Source organism: Planococcus citri, chromosome 2 (assembly GCF_950023065.1).
Source record: "Planococcus citri chromosome 2, ihPlaCitr1.1, whole genome shotgun sequence".
In the NCBI taxonomy this organism is placed as follows: domain Eukaryota; kingdom Metazoa; phylum Arthropoda; class Insecta; order Hemiptera; family Pseudococcidae; genus Planococcus; species Planococcus citri.
Window position 1 is genome coordinate 11368589 of NC_088678.1, and position 23972 is coordinate 11392560.

The 23972-nt window shown below is 33.6% G+C and overlaps 3 protein-coding genes and 1 long non-coding RNA gene across 10 annotated transcripts; all 4 read left to right on the top strand.

Annotated features, from left to right (window-relative positions):
• Positions 1-13: 13 nt before the first annotated feature.
• On the top strand, positions 14-7517 carry LOC135834631 (uncharacterized). Of its 4 annotated transcripts, none has more exons than XR_010556722.1 (8): positions 14-169; positions 1326-1395; positions 1502-1810; positions 1932-2279; positions 5087-5204; positions 5645-5699; positions 5792-6109; positions 6235-7517. XR_010556722.1 is itself a non-coding variant. In XM_065348568.1 (4 exons), exons 1-4 carry the CDS (start codon positions 104-106, stop codon positions 2126-2128), a joined length of 642 nt encoding a protein of 213 aa, XP_065204640.1. In that variant the 5' UTR covers positions 31-103; the 3' UTR covers positions 2129-2448. The 4 variants fall into 4 exon arrangements, 1 of the variants encoding a protein (XP_065204640.1); XR_010556721.1 differs by having other exon boundaries at positions 31-169; positions 5069-5204; positions 6203-7517; XR_010556720.1 differs by having other exon boundaries at positions 31-169; positions 5069-5204.
• A 1663-nt stretch (positions 7518-9180) lies between these two features.
• LOC135834623 (uncharacterized) lies at positions 9181-11021 on the top strand. Of its 4 annotated transcripts, none has more exons than XR_010556717.1 (4): positions 9181-9449; positions 9727-9828; positions 9890-10183; positions 10276-11021. XR_010556717.1 is itself a non-coding variant. In XM_065348560.1 (4 exons), the coding sequence occupies exons 1-4, from the start codon at positions 9384-9386 to the stop codon at positions 10524-10526; spliced, it is 669 nt and encodes a 222-aa protein (XP_065204632.1). In that variant the 5' UTR covers positions 9198-9383; the 3' UTR covers positions 10527-11021. The 4 variants fall into 4 exon arrangements, 1 of the variants encoding a protein (XP_065204632.1); XR_010556718.1 differs by having other exon boundaries at positions 9993-10183; XR_010556716.1 differs by having other exon boundaries at positions 9185-9449; positions 9887-10183.
• Positions 11022-13653: 2632 nt separating this feature from the next.
• Positions 13654-15562, top strand: LOC135834641 (uncharacterized). The gene is made up of 3 exons (XR_010556729.1): positions 13654-14134; positions 14646-14700; positions 14804-15562. It is a non-coding gene; the product is annotated as an uncharacterized LOC135834641 (long non-coding RNA).
• Positions 15563-15712: 150 nt separating this feature from the next.
• Positions 15713-20641, top strand: LOC135834630 (uncharacterized). The gene is made up of 4 exons (XM_065348567.1): positions 15713-16207; positions 18676-18730; positions 18856-19122; positions 19216-20641. Exons 1-4 carry the CDS (start codon positions 16130-16132, stop codon positions 19461-19463), a joined length of 648 nt encoding a protein of 215 aa, XP_065204639.1. The 5' UTR covers positions 15713-16129; the 3' UTR covers positions 19464-20641.
• The last annotated feature ends 3331 nt before the right edge of the window (positions 20642-23972 follow it).

The window sequence follows — 23972 nt, forward strand, 5'->3', positions numbered from 1 at the left end:
AATGAAACGTGATTCTTTCATTCGTTTGTTTTTATGGGTAGATGAATACCTGTGTCTTATAGCTATTATAGCAATTGTGGTGTCATTTTAGAGCTAATTCAAAATGAAGTTGATTTTTATCGGGGATTCGATTCGCACTTCTGCCTTGGTTCTCTTGTGTGTCAATGTGGTAAGTTCTCTATTTTTTTCCACTATTATTTTTTTGTTGAGCACCTAATTCAGTTTTATTGGAAATTTAAAAAAATTGTCGTCAAATTTTTTTCAAATAACTCTCTTGAGAAAAAAAACTTCAGATGGTCTTCCAAGCAGTCACAATTATTTCCAAAATTGAGCAAAAATTGTTGAATAGAAAATAACAAAAAAATAATTTTAAAAAAAAAACATTTTTCCATCCTCCACCCTCAAAACAATATTTGTATGTACTTCTGCGAAAGAGTCAACCCTTCTTTTTCCAAATTCTAAAAAGATCAAAACAAAGAGGTAGGTACCTAGTTGAAAAAAATGTTTCAAAAATCGTCAATTTTTGAGTCGGAATTTCGCTGTAAAAACTACTTTATACCCCCCCCCCCCACCTCATGAAAAATTAATTTTAATTTTTTTACTTTTTACAATTTTGGAACGCTTCATGTAGGGGGAAGAACGTCACTTAGGGTACTGAGGGGGGGGGGGTTTCTGGACAATGCAGTTACCTAATTAGGGAAATTGACTCAGGAAATGAAACGGTTTGAAAAATTCACACTGCCTCTTTTTTTCATTTCATTTTCTAAATTAATATTTTTTCAACTCGGGGTTCTTCACATGGAGATCAACATTGCTTGAGGAGGTAGAGAGGGTTTTTTTCATTTAGTAAAATTCTGTCATACATATACTTAAGTACCTAATTGAGGAATTTTAAATAAAATTCTTTTGTAAAATTTTTTCGTCTTTTCTTAACGTGTGGAGGTGGGAGGAGAGCTTTTGCCAGTACCATTTTTCAGGACTTGTTGATAAATCAAAATATGAAACAAGACAGACACCATTATTATTTAATTTCAATTTTTCAAAAAATTAAAAATTTACATTTAAACCAGCAACAGAAAAAAAAACAAAATTTCTAATGAAGTTGATTTCTGAAAAATCTCATCTTACGAACTTGACCCTTTGATTGGCTGAGTCATAAATTTTCTCTACATTCAACCGGCGAATTGAATGACGAGTTTTCCAGATTATCCATATGAATGTAACATTCATGGTATTCACCCACTTAAAAATAATCCTACAAAACATTAGTGATTAATATTTTTTCGGTTAAATAATATCAAATTCTTGTAATTTTGTGTTTCCAGGTTGCGAATATTTACGACTTGATTTTGATATTAATGAACTGTAACACATATGAATTCGTTAAACTTCTAGGTAAGTGTGGAATGATAAAACACAAATTAATACGTGCCAAAACTTGAGAAAAATTTCCAAGTACTTGAGTTAATGTATTACCTAATTATTCTGTTTATTTTTACAGGGAACGATGTTGCTTATAATTCGTACCTTATTCTGATCGAAACTTTTTTAATAATGATTGCGATCATGCTTATGAATAAAAGGTCTTCTTTCGAAGCAACTATTAGTATTTCAATAAAATACTGGTTATTCGGGCTCATCGTCGTGATCCTAAGTCTGGAAATTCTGGCTGCGGCCTCGTTTGGAATTTTACTATACAGTAGACACGCTGTAGATAAATTTTGGAAAATGAATAAAGAAAACATGAGAGACGAACACGCACCTGTTCATGTGTATCTACTCGTAGCAGGTTTACTGATAGGATTCATAGGTGAGATTATATTTTTTATTTGGAATTGAAAGTACTGTACCTACTCCTGCCTAAATATGGGCAGAGGCTTTTTGCATATTTAGGGGGTTATATTTTACTTACGATTTGAATTGAATTTCAGCTTTCAAACTGTACTCTGCTGGTGTGTTATTTATTTATGGAAGCAATATTGCGAATCATGCGTACTGTGATGGTGATAATAATGACATCGAACAAGGTGCAACAAGTTATGAAGGACAACTTAATGGGCCTTTGCCTTTACCTTATCCACCTCCTTACGATGATCCTCCTAGTTACAGTGAAGTTTTAAAAGGCTGAAAAATACGTGGGAAACGTTCTAGAGCTAGGTAGGCATTTTCTATTCTGATATCGACTGCAGTTGATTGAAGAGGTGCACTACCCATACCTAATCGATGGCCTACAAACTAAGACTTTGTCCAATTGAAATGCTTATCCATTTACTTATTAGGTAGGTACTTGGGCTTTGAAGACTGTTATTTTGAATGTTCCTATTTTTTTTTTGTTATTATTCTTGTATTGTTTTTTTTTTAGTTGTAGACTTGTTTTGTTTTACTTTTTTTATACCTAACTACCTACTTATTTATTTTTTTATTAAATTAAAATTTTTGAGAGTGAAATTTTTGTTGATGAACTCAGAGGTGTACTTAAGTATTTACCTTATTTATACTTGGTGGAATTTTTGTGTTTTTTTGGTATCCCCCCCCCTGAAGTTTTTACTTCGGGTGAAAAAACCACTCTATGAAATTTATAACAGTCTCTTCAATTTTCAAGAAAAGAAGTAGTCCGGCATATGACAATAGGAGTAATTGCACCCCCCCCGCCGATCCTCCGGGACAACTTTTTTCTTAAAGGGGACATCCTAAGGAACATTTTAAAGCAAACTTGCCCAGAAACAAGTTGGCCTTACTTACAAAATGGCGGCCATTTTGATTGACAGGTCAGCCGAAATCGCAGATTTTGCGTTTCAACATAGGACTTGCACGAAATTTTTCAAACCTTACAAACGTAGATCGAAAGATCATGCAAAAATTTATCACCTGTCAAAATTTCAAGTGCTAAAGTGCGTTTTTCGATTTTTGGTAAATTTTTAAAAATCCAATTTAGGCCAAAAATGAGGGAAAAAATCAAAATTTTACCAAATTGACCAAGAAAGCTGAAATTTGGGATATACCCTATTTTCGACATGCCAAATCGATTGGAAACTGTTTCAACCCGTTTTGAGCAGTTCTGGAGCCTTCAGCAGATTTTTGAAACTCGAAATTCCCACAAAATTCCATCAAATTGGAGTTGTAAAGCTGAAATTTATTCTAAAAATCAATTTCAATACGCTACGAAGTACTGCAGGTGAATTTCAAGTCGTTTTGGAGCCTCCAGCGACTTTTTGAAAAATTCCTGAAGCCTCCAGCAGATTTTTGAAACTTTAAATTTTCACAAAATTTCATCAAATGGAGGGATGGAAAGCTGAAATTTACTCTACACTCCAATTTTGACATCCTCTGAAGACAACTTCAGGTGGGTTCAAGTCATTTTAGAGCATCCAGCGACTTTTTTGAAAGGTACTGGAGCCTCCAGTAGATTTTTGAAACTTGAAATTTCCCCAAAATTTCATCAAACTGAGATGGAGAGTCGAAATTCATTCTGCAAAGTAATTTCAATACGCTATGAAGTTGACTGTTGGTGGGTTTCAAGTCGTTTTGGAGCCTCCAGCGAATTTTTAAAAGGTTGTATGGCGTTTTTTTAGAAAATTGAAATTTCCTAAAAGTAGCTGGAAGCTTCAAAACCATTGGAAACCACCATTTAGTCTGCAAAGTCAGCTTGCCAACTCCATTTGATAAATTAATGTTGCGATAATTTCAAGTTTCAAAAATCTACTGGAGGCTCCAGTAATTTTCAAGAAAGTCGCTGGAGGCTCTAAAATGACTTGAACCCACCTGAAGTTGTCTTCAGAAGATGTCAAAATTGGAGTTTAGAGTAAATTTCAGCTTTTCTTATAGGCTGCTAGGGGGTGTCAAAGTTTTCAGTGAAGTTGAAATATCATCCATTTCAGCAGTGGATTACTCGATAACCGCGATACCTACCAAAATGGAACATTTTCCCATAGTTAGGGGTTTTAAAAGGCTTCTTGGTGATATCATAAAAATCAGTGTTGCCACTTTTTTTCGTACAAAAAATTAGCTCAAAAATTTCGAAACGTAGTTTTCATATCGTTCCGACTCTCAAAAATTCGGAAAAAAATATATTATAGATAACTTTTCATGCTGAACAACATATTAAAAAATTGTAATGGCATTATGTAGTAAAGTCGTTTTCAAAAAAAATGAAAATTTGCGAAAAAAATGTGATTTTTTGATTTAAAATATGAAAAAAAGTTTTGATTGGTGAAGTTGACCCATTCGAGCCCTATTTTTATGTATCCGTTGAAAAAGTTGGAAAACCCCTTTTACTCGATGAAATGAACTAATCACAAAAATATCAAAATTCAAAAAAATTCAATTTTCAATTCCAAACATCAAAAAAGTTTAAATTTATTCACTTGTCTTATTTTGATCTCTTTCTGGCGTATTTCATGAAAATGTTGATAAAAATTGGACTCATAGCAAAAAAAAATTTAATTCGTTTATTTTTTCAATTCACACAGAATTCTGATTTTTTTTTGTGATGAGTTCATTTGATCGAGTGAAAAGTTTGAATCATTGAATCCTAAGAATCGTTTATAAATTAATTCAAATCACGAATCAGGTACCTAACTATAAGGTTCCAAGAAATGAACCCATTTTCTGAATTTAGGTACCTACACGTATAAACCTTCAGGGTTTTTTTTTGACAATGATTCAAAGGTTAAGTAAAATTCGGTCACTTATGCTCATGAGAACTAATTTTCGAACTCATCTACTTCCTTCCTTCCTCCCTCCCTTACTTTACTGGCAAATAATAAAGAAAAATTAAAATATAAAGATAACATCGAATGATTAAAATTTCTTCGAAATATTGGTAGGTACAGATGTAAAATTTTCGCAGATGATAAAGTAGCGTCAGTTCAGCTGCATGTGGTTGTGGGTACAATATCAGACAAGATGACTGATAAAATAAGTACATACATACAAAATTTTCAAATTATCAGTTTCGATATACACTTATTAATTGTACTGTTTATCATTTGCATACCAACGTTTGCAATACTTACACATAAACCGTACATTTCTCAAGTTGATAGATATTTAAATGTTTTTCTGTCAGGATTTGTCTCTTTTGTAGCTCGTGATTCATTATATTGTACCTAGCGTACTACTTAAGGTCCCTATTCAAAATGAAAATATGTTGTGCTGGATATTCTGCTGAAATGCATGTTGCAATTGTACTTCTTATAAATGTGGTAAGTAAAATTTCTATTTTTATTCAAATTATAGGTACTTAAGTAAAGTAACAAAAATTTGTGTTGATAGATTCTGATTTGATTCTTTTCAATAAAATTTTCAATTTCAATATTGCTCTATACAGTAGTTGTACAAAAGCGAAATTATTTTAAATTTTTATCAATTTTTAGCAGTTTTTGAAAGTTTGGAAGCACCTAGGAAAATATACACTTTTTTTCAAAAAAAAACTTGGGCCAGGGTTCGACCAGCAAAGCAACAAAGCCACAATTTTTTCGAAAACATGCTTTCCTCGAGACCACATTTTTTTTTTCAGGGAATAACCTCCAGGACTAAAATTATTATTCTAGCTTCTGGATGACTTTCAACACTAAAATGAAGCTTTCCATGAAACTTTATCGAGAACCACCCGAGTTTACTCATTTTTTTATATTTTTTACAGATCTCAAATATTATTCTACTGCAAAATAACAGTTCAGAGTTCCTAAAGTTGAAAGGTCAGTATTGAAATTTAATTAATAATTACATACCTGCAGGTAAGCAATTAATGTGTACCTACGTCAAAACTTGATATTACGTTTACCTACAGCAAAAGACAACGAATTATCATGGTACCTTATCCTGATCCAAACAATTCTATCTCTGTTTACGATCGCTGTTGTGATGATTTTCAAAAACTCCGCATCAAGCATTGTAATCTGGAACTGGATTCAAGTTGTCTTATTCGGATTTATATTCGCTTTGTTGGCGTATGAAATCTTGGGTGTCATTTTGTTCGCAATTTGTTCAGTTTATCAAGAAAGAGATTTCAATGATATATGGAAAATCACACGCAAAATCAAGATGAATGAAACTGTGACCACCGATTTTCAAATTTTTGTTGCCATTGTATCGATATGCTATTTTGGTAAGATCCTGCAAGATATACCTACTTAATGTTTTAATTTTTTTTTTTTTTTTTTTGATAAGACACTTATCATTTTGATTGTTTAACTTGAAGTATTCAAACATTATCTGCATTGTATACTTCAGCCTTCAAATTGCATGCTGCCACTGTAACGTTTGTTTTCGCTGGTGAAGTAGCAAAATACATAAAGACTGATACGAGAATCGACAACGAAGAACTTAATTCTGGCGAAGATTCAATTATTATAAACTCACTTTCAACTGCCCCTCCTACGTATGACTCATGCTTCATGGAAATCGAAAATATGGACTGGATGCACTCCCACAAGTTGCAGACGCCGCCGCCAAGTTATGCAACTATTTTCAGTTTTCCAGCTCATTGAAATAAATGAAGTACAAGGACGATTGATTTACATGAAATTAAGAACTGGTATCATATACCTAGACCTACAATGCCTGAGTGATATTACATTTTCAAATTTAAATCTATTTTTGGTACCTACGTTTTTTTGAAAAGTTCCTATTTTACCTACCTCATAGTTTGATAATTTCAAATGAAATAAAATTTGAAAACTGACTGCACCAATTTTTTTTTAATCATCCAGTGTTTTGCCTTTAACGTTGGTGGTTTTTTGAAATTATATTTTTTGTGTGGATAAGGCTGTAAGGGGACAATATGCCTTCACTGGCTACACACTAGACAGGGATACCTATCGTAATTCTATCAGTGATTTGGAAGTGGTTTCCAGCCATTGATGAATTACCGAATGAAAAACTTGTAAAATTTTCCATTGTGAAGAAAATAATGCACAAAAAAAAACAATTGCTGATGAGAGACACCCAAGTATGCATGGATCCAAAATAAGTACTTGGATCATCGATACTACACTACTAATATAATTTTTAGTACTCAGCATGACCGTAGCGCTAGTAGTTGTACACTCAACCATGGGGGGGGGGGTCCATATTTGTACCTGGGTCCATAATTGTACCTTCTCCTCTACATATTTTCACACCAACCATTAAGGCCAGATGTGAAAAGCTCGTAAGTTCATGAAGTTCGATTCTTTCTAAACTCGAGACGATCAGCCAAGTCAAGAAGAAATTCAACTTCACTTGTTGATTTGGGCTTCTCCGTGTAGGTCTGGTAGTAGGGAGTAATAGCCAATAGGTCCAATCCACTCTTATATATGTAAGTTTAGTGCTTGAGTCTCAGGTCCTCCGCCTTAAGTGATTCGGCTTTTGGGGAGTAAATGTGTACGTATTATTTATAAAAAGCGATCCTACTTATCCCACTATACTGTGGAATATCTTTTCTTGGTTCAAATGTGTAGAGTTTTGTATATTCAGAATTAATGGAAACTTGTTATAATTAATTTCATCAGTTATAACAAAGTGTTCGTAATTATCGTGTGTTCTTATTTCCCGTTCATACAAATCAAAACACAACATAATATCGATCAAAACTGTTTAGGTAGGCAAATATAGGTACTCAAAGGCTGAGCTAGCAGCGGGTAAGTGTGTTTTAAATTTAGACAAGAAATACTGCTTAGTGAGTATTTCTCATCCTAACCCATTAGGTATTTATTCTCACCTTTACCTCCATACTAAGTGCTACTATTTACCAATCTAACAAGGCTCGATGAGAGATGACAAGAGGTGCAAACTGCAGCTCTCAAAGTGCATTCACAGAGAAGATACCAGTACATGGTGGGTGGTGCTCAAATATTTTTTTCTAATTTTTCAAAATTTGGGCTTACGAGTATGCCAAAGAAGTTACCTTAGCACTGAGCTAAAAATTTGAAGCTTTTTCTACGCCTTTCTGAGGCCATTCGCTCGTAATCTGTTGACCAAATTCAAAAAAAAAAGTAACTACACTCACCCTATTGAACAATATTAAATAAATTAGTAATTAGATGATGTAGCATTAGAATCCAAAAAATAATACTTAATATGGGATAGAAATTTTCATTGTGAGGAAATTGGTAGTTACTGTAACTGATTCAATTCAGCTCAATTCAGTAAAATATGTACTTACCTAAAAATATTTCATTTCCAACTCGGATTAAAAATTAGATACAAGATGAATGCATATCAATCTGATTAATTTTTCTAAAACACTTTCTTCAGAAAAATAAGTAGATATGGTAGATACCCATTTTCAAAATTTCACAATTGAAAAAAGTTGATACCTAAAAAATAAATAGAAATGAGAGAAGAAGGATCTTATGGCATATTGAATGGTGGGCTACATTGTCCAAAAAAATGAGATTTCATATTTCCTGCCAGAAAATAGTTCCAAGGGTCCAACAGCAAAAAAATTAAAACGGGGGCAGAATTTATTGCACAATTTTTCTGTTTTCCTCCCACACAACAAAAAAAATACCCCTTGACTTTCAAAAGATGCCAGGAGAGGTGGCTACCATTTGGAAAAAAAATCGCTACAGAACGACTATACCACTAATTGTAAGAAAAGCCCAGAGTTGGTGCTGGAAAATTTAGGGGAAACCATTTCCCTTCAGGCCTACAACATCCTTAAAAAAGTCAATTATGTAGTTAAGAGGGACTTTTTGATCTGAAAAATGTTTGGCAAGATGTCACCTTACCTTCTATCCTATTTCTCAGATATTTAGAAAATTTTCTACCGTCTATGAATATTAGATGTGGACTAGGTAATTATGGTTGCATACGTAGCCACTAGAAGGAACTGTGCCATCAGTCGGGATTTCGCTCGTATCAATAAATTATTCTATCAACCCATATTTTTTTTGATAGGTAACATGCATTGGATTGGGATTTAATATTTCCGAATTCGTTTATTAATCTTCTTTTTTCTTTTTTTTTTTTTTCTGATGAGAACCAACAAATTTACAAAAAGACATCTGGTACTCATTTCCTGATCTGAACATTCGTTATTGATTATTAGAAACGTTAACTACTTTTGTGAAATTCGAATCAATGAAAAACCGACTATGAATGACGAAAGCTCGATGAGCAGGTAAAAGGCATCAACACAATGTTGAGTCATTGAAATATTCGTAGAAAGTCTTACTTCAGATGCTGTAACAGATCTGATTTCTTTTACGCAGTATACTTAACTCAGCGTTATCATGAAGATGTAATATTTAAATATGGAGGAATTACGAAGAATTTCGAAAACTTGATTGCATTTAAAGTGGATATTTAAATGAATGAATTAAGATTTTTGAAACATTCTGTTCTATGCATTCGTCTTCATCGGTGCGCGTTTTTTAAAACATTGTTCCGCTGGAAAAATGAAAGTCGACTGTTTTGGATGTTCAGCTGGAACAGCTGTTGTAATTTCGCTTCTCATTAATTTGGTAAGTTTTTTTTTTTTTTTTTAATGATCCTGTAAGGCGGTAAAGTTGAAAGTAATTACATGTAGGTAAGTACCTTATTGTGGTAAAATTTTACCCAAGTATTTATTCATTTAGCATTTTGAAAAAAAATAGTTCATACGATATTTATTTATTTCATACCTACCTACATTATTTAATCAATTTTTTTTTTCATGAAATGTTCTGAAGTAATAAGGGACTGTCTAGTCAAATTCAATATTTATTTAACTTAGGTACTGCATTACAATTTGCATTACAGATTTCAAATAATATTCTGTGGAATGGCATCGGCTCAGAGTTCCTAAAACATAAACGTCAGTATTAAATATACTCGTAAACTGCAAATATACAGTCATCTTATGTAAGTAGTTAAGTACCTCGCTAAAAATATTCTAGAACTGATATATGTTTTTCTGCAGTAGCTGAAAATGTATTCCAATTTCATTCGTACTTCATTCTACTCCAAACAATTCTATCGGTGTTTGCGATAATAATTGTGACCATGTTCAAAATTCATTCCTCCAGTGTTACCGCTCGTATAATCAAAATTCAAGTATGGTTACTTGGTTTCATTGTGGCTTCATTAATATACGAAATCGTGGTCATATTCTTATTCTCAGTTGGTACAATGGTTTTGCAAGAAGACTTTGATGTAAACAAACAAGCAACTGCATCATTTCATGTTTTTATATTCATGCTACCGATTTTCTTTTTGGGTATAACTAATCTTCTAACAATATTTATATTGATTTGAAATTTAGGTTCTTTTTTGAAATTAGTTTATCTCATTTTTGATTTTTTTTCTCAGGTCTCAAGTTACATGCTGCTACTGTGACGTTTGGTTATAGACTTGAAATATCTGAACAAGAACAAATATCGATAGATGTTAGTAATGATACTGAAAACGGATATTTTCATTCTAGACAACAGTTGGTTACTTCAAGCTCATCTTCCACAGTTACTTCACTTCCTTCTTATGATACATTGATGAAATCTGATCACGTGCAGGAATCTGATTCGTTGACGCCACCACCTCGTTATTCAATCATTTTCAACTAGTACATACATTTATTTCAGTGCAGTAGTCATTAAGAAATTAGTAGGTACTCACACATGTACCTAGTTTATGTTATAAGTTTTGACTAGTGAAGTTGACCCATTTGACCCCCATTTTTACGTATCCGTTGAAAAAGTTGGACAACCCCTTTTTCACTCGGTGAAATAAACTCATCACAAAAAAAATCAAAATTCAAAAAAATAAACGAATTTTAATTTTTTTGCTATGAGTGTGATTTTTAGTGACTTTTTACATGAAATACGTCAGAAAGAGGCCAAAATAAGGCAACTGAATAAATTGAAACTTTTTTGATGCATGGAATTGAAAATTGAACTTTTTCGAATTTCGATTTTTTGTGATGAGTTTATTTCATAGATTGAAAGGGTTTTTTGAATTTTTACAACGGATACGTAAAAATAGAGGTCAAATGAGTCAACTTCACCAGTAAACACTTTTTTTTTCATGTTTTAAATTAAAAAATCACATTTTTTCGCAAACTTTCAATTTTTTAAAATCGTCATCACGAAATAACACCATCCCGATTTTTTAATATGTTGTTCAGCACAAAAAGTTGTCCATAATGTATTTTTTTCAGAAGTGTCGAGAGTCGAAACGATAAGAAAACTACGTTTTGAAACTTTTTGAGCCAATTTTTGTATGAAAAAAAGTGGCAACACTGATTTTTATGATATCACCAAAAAGCCTTTTTAAACCTCTTAACTAGTCATTGAAGAAAGTTACATTTTGCTAGGTATCGTGGTTGTCGAGTAATCCTTTGCTGAAATAGATGATATTTCAAGTTCACTGAAAACTTTGACACCCCCTAGCAAAGTTTAAAAAAGGGCTACAGGGCTGCGATTTGCACCATTGGTCATCCTTTCGGAAGGTCTTTCAAGAGGAAAAATTTCTAAAGAATCGCCGACCCTCCCCTTACCACTTATTCTTGGTTGAATTGACGTGGAATGACCCTATAGCTCATAAGCCAGCAGAGAACCGTCAGTCAGGTTCACTTGACAAATTCAGCTGAATAAGCAAGTCTAGCTGAATTACCAAGTGCTATGCACGATTCCGACAGTGTTGGTTTTTACACTCCGCCGGAAATCGAAATTTACATTCAAGTAGGTTAGAATGTGGACAGTGTTCAATTCAATGTTTATTTTAACCTCGTAAAGTAATAAGTTATGTATGTACATATATTGTATACACATGTTATGCAATAAAATTAAAAAAGAAAGATAACAGTTCGCGATAAAGTGATAACCATTGGTCACTTTTTTTAGAATCCATACCACTTTACTTTGATAGTAGGTACACCTACTTAGCTTTACTACTTAGGCTATCGTAATAATCATATAATTTTTTTTTTTTTTTAGAAAAAATAGGGAAAAAAATTTAATATCATCAGTGATAAACAAAATTTTAGCCACTTACTGACGATGGCTAATACACGATTCTCCAATGTTTCCCATGGGAGTTTTCAAAAAGGGCACAGAAAACTCCATAAAAATCTGAGTCAATGCTGAAGGTCTCTTATGACCCGTCTAAAAGGATTTGAAGATCCAAAAATGAATGTTTGAACGTATTAGCTTAAGCCAACTTCATTTCCAAACTTTCTGGAGAAATGTTTACTTATAAATTCTAGAGGAATCAAAAATCAGGCTAAAGGCGCTAAAATATCCTGAAATGGTAACATTTGACTCGGAAGACTAATTTTCATCAAATCTTCTGATTAGGTACAGGTACCTAATCATACATTTTTTTAAAACCCATAAATCGCCGAAAATGGTGTTTTGAATTTCCAAGATTTCACAGAAAATCAGTTTAGGCAGCTGAAATTTTGGTTAGGGGGGGTTCAGTCCTTGCTCATTCCAAATTCGCATCGATTAAGTGAGCCAAAATATCACAAGATATATTATTATTAATGAAACTAGGAAGATATTTTGGAATACAGTATGTAGTGCAAATTTTTTGAAATTGGCAACAGTGACTAAAAAATTGGCACTATTTCCCCAATTTTATAAATTGTGACTTCGATTTTTTCGCTTAATTATTACAAAATATTTGAGAGAAGAAAATTTTTTCCAAATATGAATTACCTACTTAGATGTAAAATGGCAATAGTTTGTTTAGTTCGACGCAGGATATGGGGGAGGGGCTACAGCAGAAAGAAACACGATTTTTTCAAAAATGCCCCCTCTTTAAGAACCCTTATCTCACCTCCCAGCCAGAGCTTGATTTTTTTTTAGTCCTTTTCAACTTATAATGAAGTGCTCCACTGGTATCTTCATTACTTATTTTCTGCTTTATTACATACGTAATACATTGAAACATACCTAATTGAGTAAATTAGCGTACAGATATCATGTTGCAGCCTACACTAAAAATGAAAGATAAAGATTCGATGAATATTATAAGCTCCGGTCGAAATGCTTGATAGATTAAATATTCGCGCAGATAACGCGATGCTATTTTATTTTAGTTACTGTACCTCAGCCAAGCAATCAAACATTACCCACTACAGATACAGCCTGGAAGTGCAATCTGGCAACGTTGCGCATCTAGTCCGGCTTTATCAATTGTTCTTAGTATGTAGTTATCGATGCGTAACGTTATGAAATTCGGATTTTTCTCGGAACTGAAGGGGTTTAGGAAAATTTTTGTCAGAACATAAATTGAAGAGGATGAAATTTCCTATCGATTGGTATATTTTTCTTCGAGTTTCGTACAGAAATGGCGAGTTTTTAAACATTTTTATGGACAGATTTTTCAAAATGCCAACTTTAAATTGAAATTACGGAAAATTTTCAGAGGACACATAGGTACTTTAACATACCAAAATGTTCAGAATTTCATCCTCTTTCAAATGGTTTTTTACCGAAAGCGCTAGCATTTACCCTTCAAAAGTTTCTAAAGCTCAAAGCTTTGAACTTTCACAACTTTTGATCGAAAAGCACTAGAGCTCTGGGGGAAAAGCGAGGTTGTAGATGAGAAAGAGTAGATCATTTTTCATGTTTCAAACACCTATGTGCTCGATCAAATTTTCGATTTATTAAAGTTCAAAGTTTCAAGGTTGAAATTTTTTTACATTTAAATTAAAATAAATCAAAATTTTGATCGAGCACATAGGTGTTTGAAGAATGAAAAATAATCTACTTTCTTTCCTCTACAAACTGGTTTTTAATTCAAATCTGTAGCATTAACCATTCAAAAGTTATTCAAGAAAAACTAAGAAATTTGGACAATATCCCATAAGACAATGCAGCCGTATAGGACTATACATCGTATGATTTTTGAGACGTTGCCGCTCTGCACTTCCAGGCTGTATCTGTAGTGGGTAATGACTAATGAATCAAATCAATTTAATTATACTTATTCAACGAATGAATCTGGATGTTTTCAAAAACATTAGGTAATTGTTTGTACGTCAACAAATTGTACCTGACTGTACTTAACATTCCTATACAAAATTTTCTATTGTTTTTTTTTTGTGTGAGTTCGTCTCCCCTTAAGCACACCTGTTTCAATGCTTATTGCTGTATTGGAAATGAAAGGTCGGTGTTGTGGATGCCCACTTAGAATAGCTGTTGCAATTTCACTTCTAATTAACCTGGTAAGTTTTTTTCCCGTGTTACCTATAACTATTTGTAGCCTATAAGTGAATTTGAAACAGCGAGCTTCAAATTACTTAGGTACTGTACCTATTAAGATGTCAGTAGGTCAAAGTGTACTTCAGAATTTATCAATTTTCAGTGGCATAGCCAGGATTTTCTCAAGGAGGGGGCAAAATAAGTTTTTTAGACATGAAAAATCGAAATTAGGGATGATTTTCTGAAAATCTTTTCGAAAAAAATGTGTCCAAAAATCAAAAAATATCAATTTTTGCACCCCTTGCCCCCCTTGGCTTCCCCACAGTCAATTTTTCATCTCAATTTTTTCAAAATTGATTGCAACAATTTCAATTTCTCCAACATGATCTACACGATTTTGAGAACAAAAAAAATTTTCAATGCATACCTATTTAGATTTACCTATTACCTAGAGTGCATTAATTTTTTTAAATAATAAGTAGGTATATCTACGAATACCTAGATACCTACTTTCTACTTCATATTTGTCCACAGATTTCAAATAACACTATACTGAATGGTAGCGGTTCAGACTATCTCAAAAACTTACGTACGTCAGTATTTATTCGAGTCACAATCTAACTGCTATGTAACTCATCAGTGAACAATAATATTACGTCAGTTGGTACTCTGATTTTAATTAATTTTTGCAGTTAATGAAGAAGAATCACAATATCTATGGTACCACATGGCACTTCAAACCATTCTATCATTTTTAGCGATCGCAATCCTAGTCATATTCGATAACCATTCCTCGAAAATTCAAATGGCGTTATTTTGCTGCGTTTCTCTTTCGTTAATATACGAAATCATCGGCGTTATTTTATTCGCAATTGGACCAGCATCAGCACCTGCCAGCAAAAATGTTCGAGTAACTTGGGGAATGATAGACCCTGATGCAGACAGGGAAGAAAAACCAGCCCCTGCCTCATTATTGATCGCATTGTTGTTGTTGATATGCTATTTAAGTAGGTAAAATTACGTTTTGGCAAAATTTGTATGAATCAGAAATTTAATTTTTTGCAATTACGAGTAGGTCTATACATAGATAAGTATTAAATGTCTGCATGTTTTCAAGGTTTCAAGTTGTGGACGAGTATTGTCACTTTTGCTTTTGCAATAGAAATATCAAAACGAATATCTCGAAGGAACCAGACCTCATCTGTGTAAATACTTCCATCAAGTATATTTTATTTATACTGATTTTTTTAAAATAAAATTTGTTTGAGTTGGTTAAAAATTATATAGACTGGAATAAAATTTCATTTCCTGAGTTCAAAACGTATATTAATTGTTGTCGACTTTTTATTCATATTTTTTTCATATCTGCAACCTAGGTAGGTATTTATTTGTTTTTTGTTTTTTTTTTTCAAGAAATGAATGCCTAAAAGCAAGCTTTAAAAAAAGTATTAGATAATTGAGAGTAGCCAGGGAATAGCTTTTCATTTCGATGAATCGAACCAAAAAATTGTCATGTTACACTTATACCAAGTGCTGGTCTTACTCAACCAAATATTTGCCGGATATTCATTACATACCTAAATCATTATTTTCCTCGAATTTATTAGTTCATTACAAAGTTAGTAAAAACCTACAAATCAGTCTGCATATAATTGTTACAGTATAAAATTGAAAAAGAGAGATAACAGTTCCATGAATAATGATGCATGGTCGAAATGGAACGCAGATAAACGATTTGCGAACATGATTGAACTTAGTCCAGTCTCAGCATTAGATGTGAAGTGGTAGCATATTTGGACAATTTTAGAAAAATTTAATACTTACTTTAAGAATTCACTGGAGGCTAATTTTACCAATGTGATTAATTCCGGAGACATTTGTTTGGATTTCATTAAAAAATAATCTTCATTAAATTAAATAATGTAACTTAGTTATCTCAAAGAATGAATCAGTGATTTTTTTTTTTGAAAAATTTGTTTGTAAGGTGTTCATCTACTTCGCACACGTGTTTCAACATTATGGCAGAGGAAACGAGAGCCCTGTACTGCGGATATCCAGCTAGAATAGTTATTGCAATTTCGCTTTTAATTTGCGTAGTAAGTTTTTTCGTGTGTATTTTAATGGTTGACCTAAGTACTGCATAAATACCTACCTATCGTCTTTGTTTCTTTAAAAATTGCCTCAGAAGTACTAAGTATTTCAAACAAGATTATCAGAAAAGTTTTTTTTTTTTTTTTTTGATATGATTGTCAGAAAGGAATTGTTTCAAAATTGCCAAAAATCCAGCTTTTTTGGTCAAAATTATCCTATTTTTTTTTATATTTTTTTTTTTAGTGATGATCGCCAAAAAGTTCTACTTTTTTGCCAAAATCGCGAGTGAAGTCCATTTTTTTTTCAATTTTTCTCCATTAAACTTCATAAGTTTCCAATTTTTCTGTTCTTTGACAGAATATTAATTTTTCTCCTTCATTTTTCTGAGTTTTTCTCGAAAATAAAAAAATGTTGACCTTCTTGTCCTTCAAATTGAGATTTGAAAAAGTGCCTCGACGAAAGTCATCGATTTCCTTACCACCCAAAATCAATACTTAGGTACAATTATGTATTTAGCCACCTTAATATGTGAGGGCGCATACGGAAAGGGACCTTACGACCAAAAGTAAAATTTCACAAGGGGAGGGTTTAAAGTTTTGAGTTATTTCCCTTGTTTTAAGGTACGATTACATACGGCTATTCCAACTTCGAAGGTCCTATACATTATCACACATTCACACACGCCCTCCAACGACCTGTACTGGCCAAATTAGGCACTACAATGTTGATAAAGTGAGCAAGTCTGTTGATATTATCAAGACTTTTAGGGTATTAGTTTTGATAAAAATTGTTTGCTGCTGATTGTGGCAGTGTTTTTCAATTCAATTCAATTCTTTATTTAGTACGTTTATACCTTTTGGCCTTATAAGCTATTGTAGAGAGGTGATTAGCTAGTTTGTCAGTTTGTGCTGTCCATCTTAGGTTGTTAGAAACTATAGTGCCAAGGAATGTGGTATTTTCACAAGTTTGGATGAGATCAAGAGAAGAGATTAAAGATATGAGGGTTGGGTAGTAGATGTACAAAATGGCATAATTGTTGTTTTATTTAGATTTAGTTCCATTCCATTTACTATGAACCAAGTTTGCATTTCTAGAAGGGGTTTTCAGCTTCCTCAATTGCTAGGGTCTAGTTGATTCCTTTTGTAATTGCTGTGTTGTCATCTGCAAATTGTATAGTTTTATTTTTGGTACAGTGGGGAAAATCATTTACATACATAATGAAAAAGTATGGCCCTAGGTTTGAACCTTGTGGTACTCCAATGGTAATGTTTTCTAGGTCAGATATAACAATCCCTTCTTTGGACACTAGTTTCACTCTTTGTGTCCTGTTGGTTAGGTAGGATTTAACAAGTTTTTTGGCGATACCCCAAATACCATAGTGTTCTAATTTAGCCACAAGGATATTATGTTTTATTCTGTCGAAAGCTTTGGAGAGGTCACAAAATATACCAATAGGTTTTTCATTATTTTGTAGCATATCAGAAATTGTGTTGACTAGTTCATAAATGGCATCTGATTCTGAAGTACTAAGTTTTGATTTTGATTTAAATCCAAATTGATTTGGATTAAGAATGTTTTTGGAGTTGACATAGGATGAAATTCTCACATTTAAATGATTTTTTCAAAAATTTTGGCAAAGACTGGTATTATAGATATTGGTCGAAAATTAGATATGTCATCTTTTTGTCCTTTGTTCTTATATACTGGGGTTGTTATGCTATGTTTCAAGCAATCTGGGAAGACCCCTTGTGCCAAACAATCATTGTATGTATAGCATAGACAAGACCTCAGATATACTTAGCATATCTGACATCCTTTATCAGCTTTATATCTACATATGTTGTATATATCTTTTGCTTTTGAATTGTTTAAATTTTCTATGGTTTTACACACCTCAGTAGGTGTAGTGGGGTGGAGGAATATAGAGCCTTGCGTCTTATCAGGTAGGTATGAGAGAGGGGTACAAGAAGAGTTTAGTTTTTTAGAGGTCTGTGTTTTTTATATACTCGTAGTTTCACATTAAAGTTAGTTATATATTGTTAAAAAATACATTTTGTAAATTGACACTGGTGGCTAGGTGTATGTACCTTGCTGAAAGTCTTCAATTCGAGTTGCGCTATCAGAAAATTTTTTTAATGATTTTTTCCACTCATGTTTTATTGAAGTCACAAGTTTTTATAAAATTTTCATTTTTTACGCGTTTTTATGTCTTTTTTCAAATTTTTTGCGTCATTTTTCAACTTTTATGAATGATAAACGTATGCATGCTTGGCTTAAAAGTAAAAAAAATCGATGAAATGATAAAAATTGGGGCCTATGGAGGGTTCTACTCAATTTTTAAAGAGTCCCTACAAAAATTTGGCGAAGAAATAAAAAATTGATTTTTTGGTCGTAAGGTCCCTTTCCATACCTATGCGCCCTCACATATGATGACATCTTTACATAAAAATTACAAACCTATTTATTCTTACAGTTTTTTAATGCCATTTTGCTGAATAATAATGGTCCAAAGTTCCTAAAACACCTAAGTAAGTAGGTACATATTAAATCTTATACATAGCTGCAATTAATCCCATGATTAATTGATATAATACCTATATCAGTAGCCATATAAATGTATTAATTCATCTTTTTACTTATTTTATTTTTGTAGTGAATAAAAACGAATTCAAATATACTTGGTATTTTACTCTACTTCAACCTATTGTATCATATTTTGCGGTCTTAATTTTGATCAAATCTGATACGCAATCTTCTTCAAGAAGTAAAATCTGGACTCGAACACAAACGGTTTTACTTGCCTGCATTTCCTGTATGCAAATACTCGAGTTCTTCGCCTTTACTGCACTCCAAATTAGTATAGCTCTTTCAAAAGAGAATGATGATGTAATTTGGATGGCAATTATTTTATTATGCTGCTGTAAGGAGACTTTCCCCCCTAATTTTTATACTTAACCAAATCTGAAATGCTTTAGCAATTTTTTTAAATAACTGACGTTTGCATTGTTTTAAGGTTTCCATTCGTATTCCAGCATGTTGATAATGGATTTTGCATTTGAAACATCGCAACGAAGCTCGAAAGATGATAACAATGGTCTTGAAGACGTGGTTATTTCAAGCTCACCATCGGATGCTTCTCCTCCTTCTTATGATGATGTATGCTCGTTGGAATCTGAGAATGCGCATAAATTACATTCGCAGACACCACCTCCGAGTTATGCAGCTATTTTCAACTTTCCAGCGGATAATATACATATTTAAAGGAGTGAGGTATAGTGAAGATAAAGTTGTCTATCTTCAAGTTGGAAGGTACTTAACTACCTACCCTACATGTTCAGCAATTCATTTTGCTTGCTATCTATTTCCTCGTACACAGAAAATGAATTTTTTGTAGGAGGGGGAGGGGGATGCAAGTTCTAGTACTGATAACGGTGCTCAGATCTTTCAACTCCATTTTCGACTGTGGGCCCTTCCACCTTGACTCAACCAACGTTTTTGAGTCATGTCCTTCGATTTCGCTCGAATTTTTTTCACAATATCTACCCACTCAATAAGTAAGAAACCCGCAATCAGTTTGGTCCTCTGCCCTCAAAGGGGGGCAGGTGGGAGGCTTCCATTATTTTCACATTGTCTTGGGGTACTCAACTTCAGCCGCGCATTCCTCCAATGTTATGGTACGTTGATCAAAACCGGTTTCACAGTTCGAAAGGGCATCGCATTTTGAACTTTTTAAGCATTTTGAAATTTTCAAAAGTTGAAAGTTGGAACCTCCAAATTGGAAGTTTAAATTTCAAAACGGCGCTGTAGGTGAGAGCTACCATTTAAAATTCTGAAACAATTTTCATAGTTGAAATTTTTGAGGCTTTTTTGAAATACTTAATTTTCGAGATGGGATCTTATGATGGAAGGGAGGCACCTCCTCCCCCAAATTGAAAAAAAAACTTTTTAAAAAAAATCTGGGGCATGTAATAAGTACATTGAATTGTCAGAGGGAGATGTATGGCCACAGGGTTACTTGAATGAAAGTATTTTATGTACCCTAATTTGGGTAACACAGCAAAGAGCATCTGTCGAGGCTACGTGCCTACTGAGTGGTGCAAGGTGCAATGTTCATCGCAGTCTTATCCATATCCAAGTTGAGGCTGTCAGTATTTATATGTTCTTTATTTATTCAAGAGGATCTTCCTCGGTTTAATGTGTTATGTATAAGTTAGATATTAAGGGTGAAGAGGTTTTATCCTCATACATATTTACGAGTATGTGCATTCTTTTATATATTTGTGTATTGTGTATTAATCTTGATAAGAGGTGATAATAAAATAGTACATAGTCGTGCTTATTTTGTGAAATGTTGTTACCTTTCACGGCCATAACTCGTTTGCGCACAAATGGGGGGAACTGGCCCAAGTAGGTAGAGGTAGTTTGCGCACAGGGTAGCCATAGTGACCACAACTTGTTTGCGCACATACATACAATAAGTCAGACAAATCAAGTATCTTAAATTTCATTTCCATGCAAATAAACATTTCAAAACTTGGTCATTTTTTTCAAGTTTTTGAAAGTTTTTGCAATCAGTTGCTGACATTTTGAAAACTTATTCAAAAACTAATTCCATGATTTAACCCTTTCACGCCGGCTGGGACAGCATATGTTCCAGCAACTTTGAACAAATCTGCTGGGAGTGCTGGGAACTTCTGTGACACATTTTTCCCGCGGACTGGGTCCCATCAGTAGAGTAAAGTGTCAGGAATCAATTGAGACCACTCCCAATTTTTTCGCTAATGTTATAGCAACACTGTAAATCATTTTTTCCACAAAAACGTGTTTTTCAGTGAAAATGTGAAATCTGAGCAACTAGTTAGTAGTAATTGAAAATTTATTGCAAATATGTACAGGGAGTGATTGTGCCCGGCAAACAATTATATTTGAAAATAAATAGAATAAGCTACATTTTGGTATAAAAAAAAATAATTTTAATCAATTTTTGAGGGAGCAAATTCAAAAACAAAAACGTGAATAAGTTTTATTCAATAATTTTTTGATATTTTAGAGCTGTTTAGGGTGTTATTTTTTCAAGAAATCGAAAAAAGGACGATTTCAGTCTGTCAGGAATGTTTATCTGCATACAATGTCCAAATTTCATCGAATTTGATGCATTACTCACAGAGAAATCCTCTGTCAAAGGAAATTGATGTCTCAATTTTGGTAAAATTTCATAAAAATGTCAATTTTTTGAAATTTTAAGATTTTATGAGCAGAAGTCCCTCGGTGGCGTAGTAGGTAGAGCTGTGGACCTCCGTTCATGAGGTACCCGGTTCAAACCCAGCTACAGAGGCAAGCATGTGCGTGTAATTAAAAATCTTTTGTGCAATTATCAACATTACACGCAAAGTACCCTGGGACTACCAGTTTAGCCGAGCTAACAGATAATGCACGCCATCTGTTAGCAGAATCGAAAAGCTGAAACTGGTTTGAGCATCTATAGAGGTCAACACTGAGGAGCTCAGGGTCTCTAAACTACCCGGCTAGCTCCAAGGTGCTTGTGTAGATGTCACTAGAAAGCAATGGGAAACTACTAGTGGAAGCTCGAAACAACGTTGATTCCCTAGAATAATTGCAGTGGCAATAGGCATACACCTCACCCTGTTAGGGTACAACAAAAATGCAATTTCCAATGTCCTGTAAAGGATAAGGAACCACGACGACGACGAGCTAAAGTGGAATTTTTAAAAAAATTTTCTCATTTGCGTCCAAAATACAAATTTTTTACATTACTTTTTGCATACTGGAATGATATTATTGGTATTGTCCCACTTGTCCCAGCAATTTTTGGAAATTTTAAACACTGATGGGACATAAATGCTGTCTCAGGACAAATTTTCAAAGACCATGGCTGGGACATACGTGTTCCCACCTCAATATCTTGAGTGTGAGCTGAGGAAAAAATCTGTAACAAACTTATGTTGCTTAGAGATGCCCAAGGAACAATTTAATGTAAAAAAAATTGGAGGTGGGATGCAAAACCAATATTCGGCGCAAAAGGGTTTTAAAACTTTCCTCTGAGAGGAGGCTTTAATGCTTTCTTTTTTTGACAGTCTTAGCCAAAATTAGAACTAACTACATATTGGACTATGACTTTTTGACAATTTTGGTAAATTGAACTTTCTAAAAATTTGACAAAAAAAAACAAACATTTACAACTTTAGTGAAAAGTAGATAAGATTTCAATATTTTTAGACAATTGTGGCAAATGAATTGACAAAAAAAAAACAGGCACTTTCTGACAATTTTGTCAAAATACTAGGCTTTCTTGGCAATTTTGACCAAACTTAAAACTTTTCTGAGAACAACTTAGGAGCGGTACAACAGGAAAGCAATTAGCACCTGCAAATACCTATTGATTTTAGGGCAACGATGTCTCCCTACTTTCCTTTAAATTTTAAATCAACTGTACTATCTACTTACTACTCACACATATATTTTTAATCATGCCTGCTAATAAAGTAGACAGTCCTAAGTCTGTGAAAGTGAGATGGAAAATATGTGCGCGAACGGGTATGTACTGTCCCTATATGTCCCTATAAGATTCCTGTGCGCAAACGAGTTCTAACTTTGTGCTCAAATCACTTGCAGCCCCTTTCACGCGTATGAGAATCACAGGGGTAAGTGTCCTACGGGCTAATTACTACCTAATTATCTGTGAAGGTATACATTTTTGGTGACGCTTGATGCTGAACACAAATGAATGGTGGAAATGCAAAGTATGCCAAGTGCCATTTTTTTCCCCGCGTGTTTTCTCAACGTCAAAGCAATGTATATCATGTGTTGTAGCACATGTGCTAGTTGTGTCATATTTGAAGAAATGTTTAAACATGTACTAGGTATCAATAAAAACCAAAAGATAGCGCTTTCCATGTATTAAGTATCCAAACTCGTTTTTACGCTCTTCTGTAAAAAAACGTTTTTGGCACTTAGCATACTTTGCATTTCCACCATTCAAATATGACGTCAGATTTTTGATCGGACCCCATCCACGGTCCCCACCACCTCCCCAAATGGGGTAAAAGTTCAAAAAAGTGATTTGTTCGTGCGATACAGGAAATAGTAGGTATGTTTTTGTTGACGCTGAACACGAATATGAAGTCTAATTTTTGATTGGACCCCATCCACTGTCCCCAACAAATTTTTTGGACGTTTATCAATTCGGGGGAGGTTCTTGGAGCCATGGGTAAAGTCATTTGAAAAACTATAAGGCTATATTTGTGTTCAGTGAGATTGAAAACATGTTATTTCATGTGTCACACAAATACAATTTTTTTTTAGGTCACCCCCTTGGGAAGGTGCTGGGACCGTGGATTGGTCCAATTAGAAATCCGACGTCATATTCGTATTCCAGCATGTCCAAAAACATAGTATTTCATGTGTCGCACGAACAAAACACTTTTTTGAACTTTTACCCCATTTGTGTAAGTGTTGGGGGGCCGTGGATGGGGTCCAATCAAAAATCTAACGTCATATTCGTCTTCAGCGTCAACAAAAACATAAAATTCGATATATCACATGCCCCAGATTTTTTTCGATAGTTTTATCCAAAATTGGGAGTGGGGGTGTTCCCCCTCCATTAAGAGAATCCCATCTCGAAAACTTGAATATGTCGAAAAAACATCAAAAAGTACATCTATGAACATTTTTTCAGAATTTTAAATGGTGATCCCACTTACAGCGTCATTTTGAAAATTTCAAAATACTTTAAAAGTTCAAAATTGAATG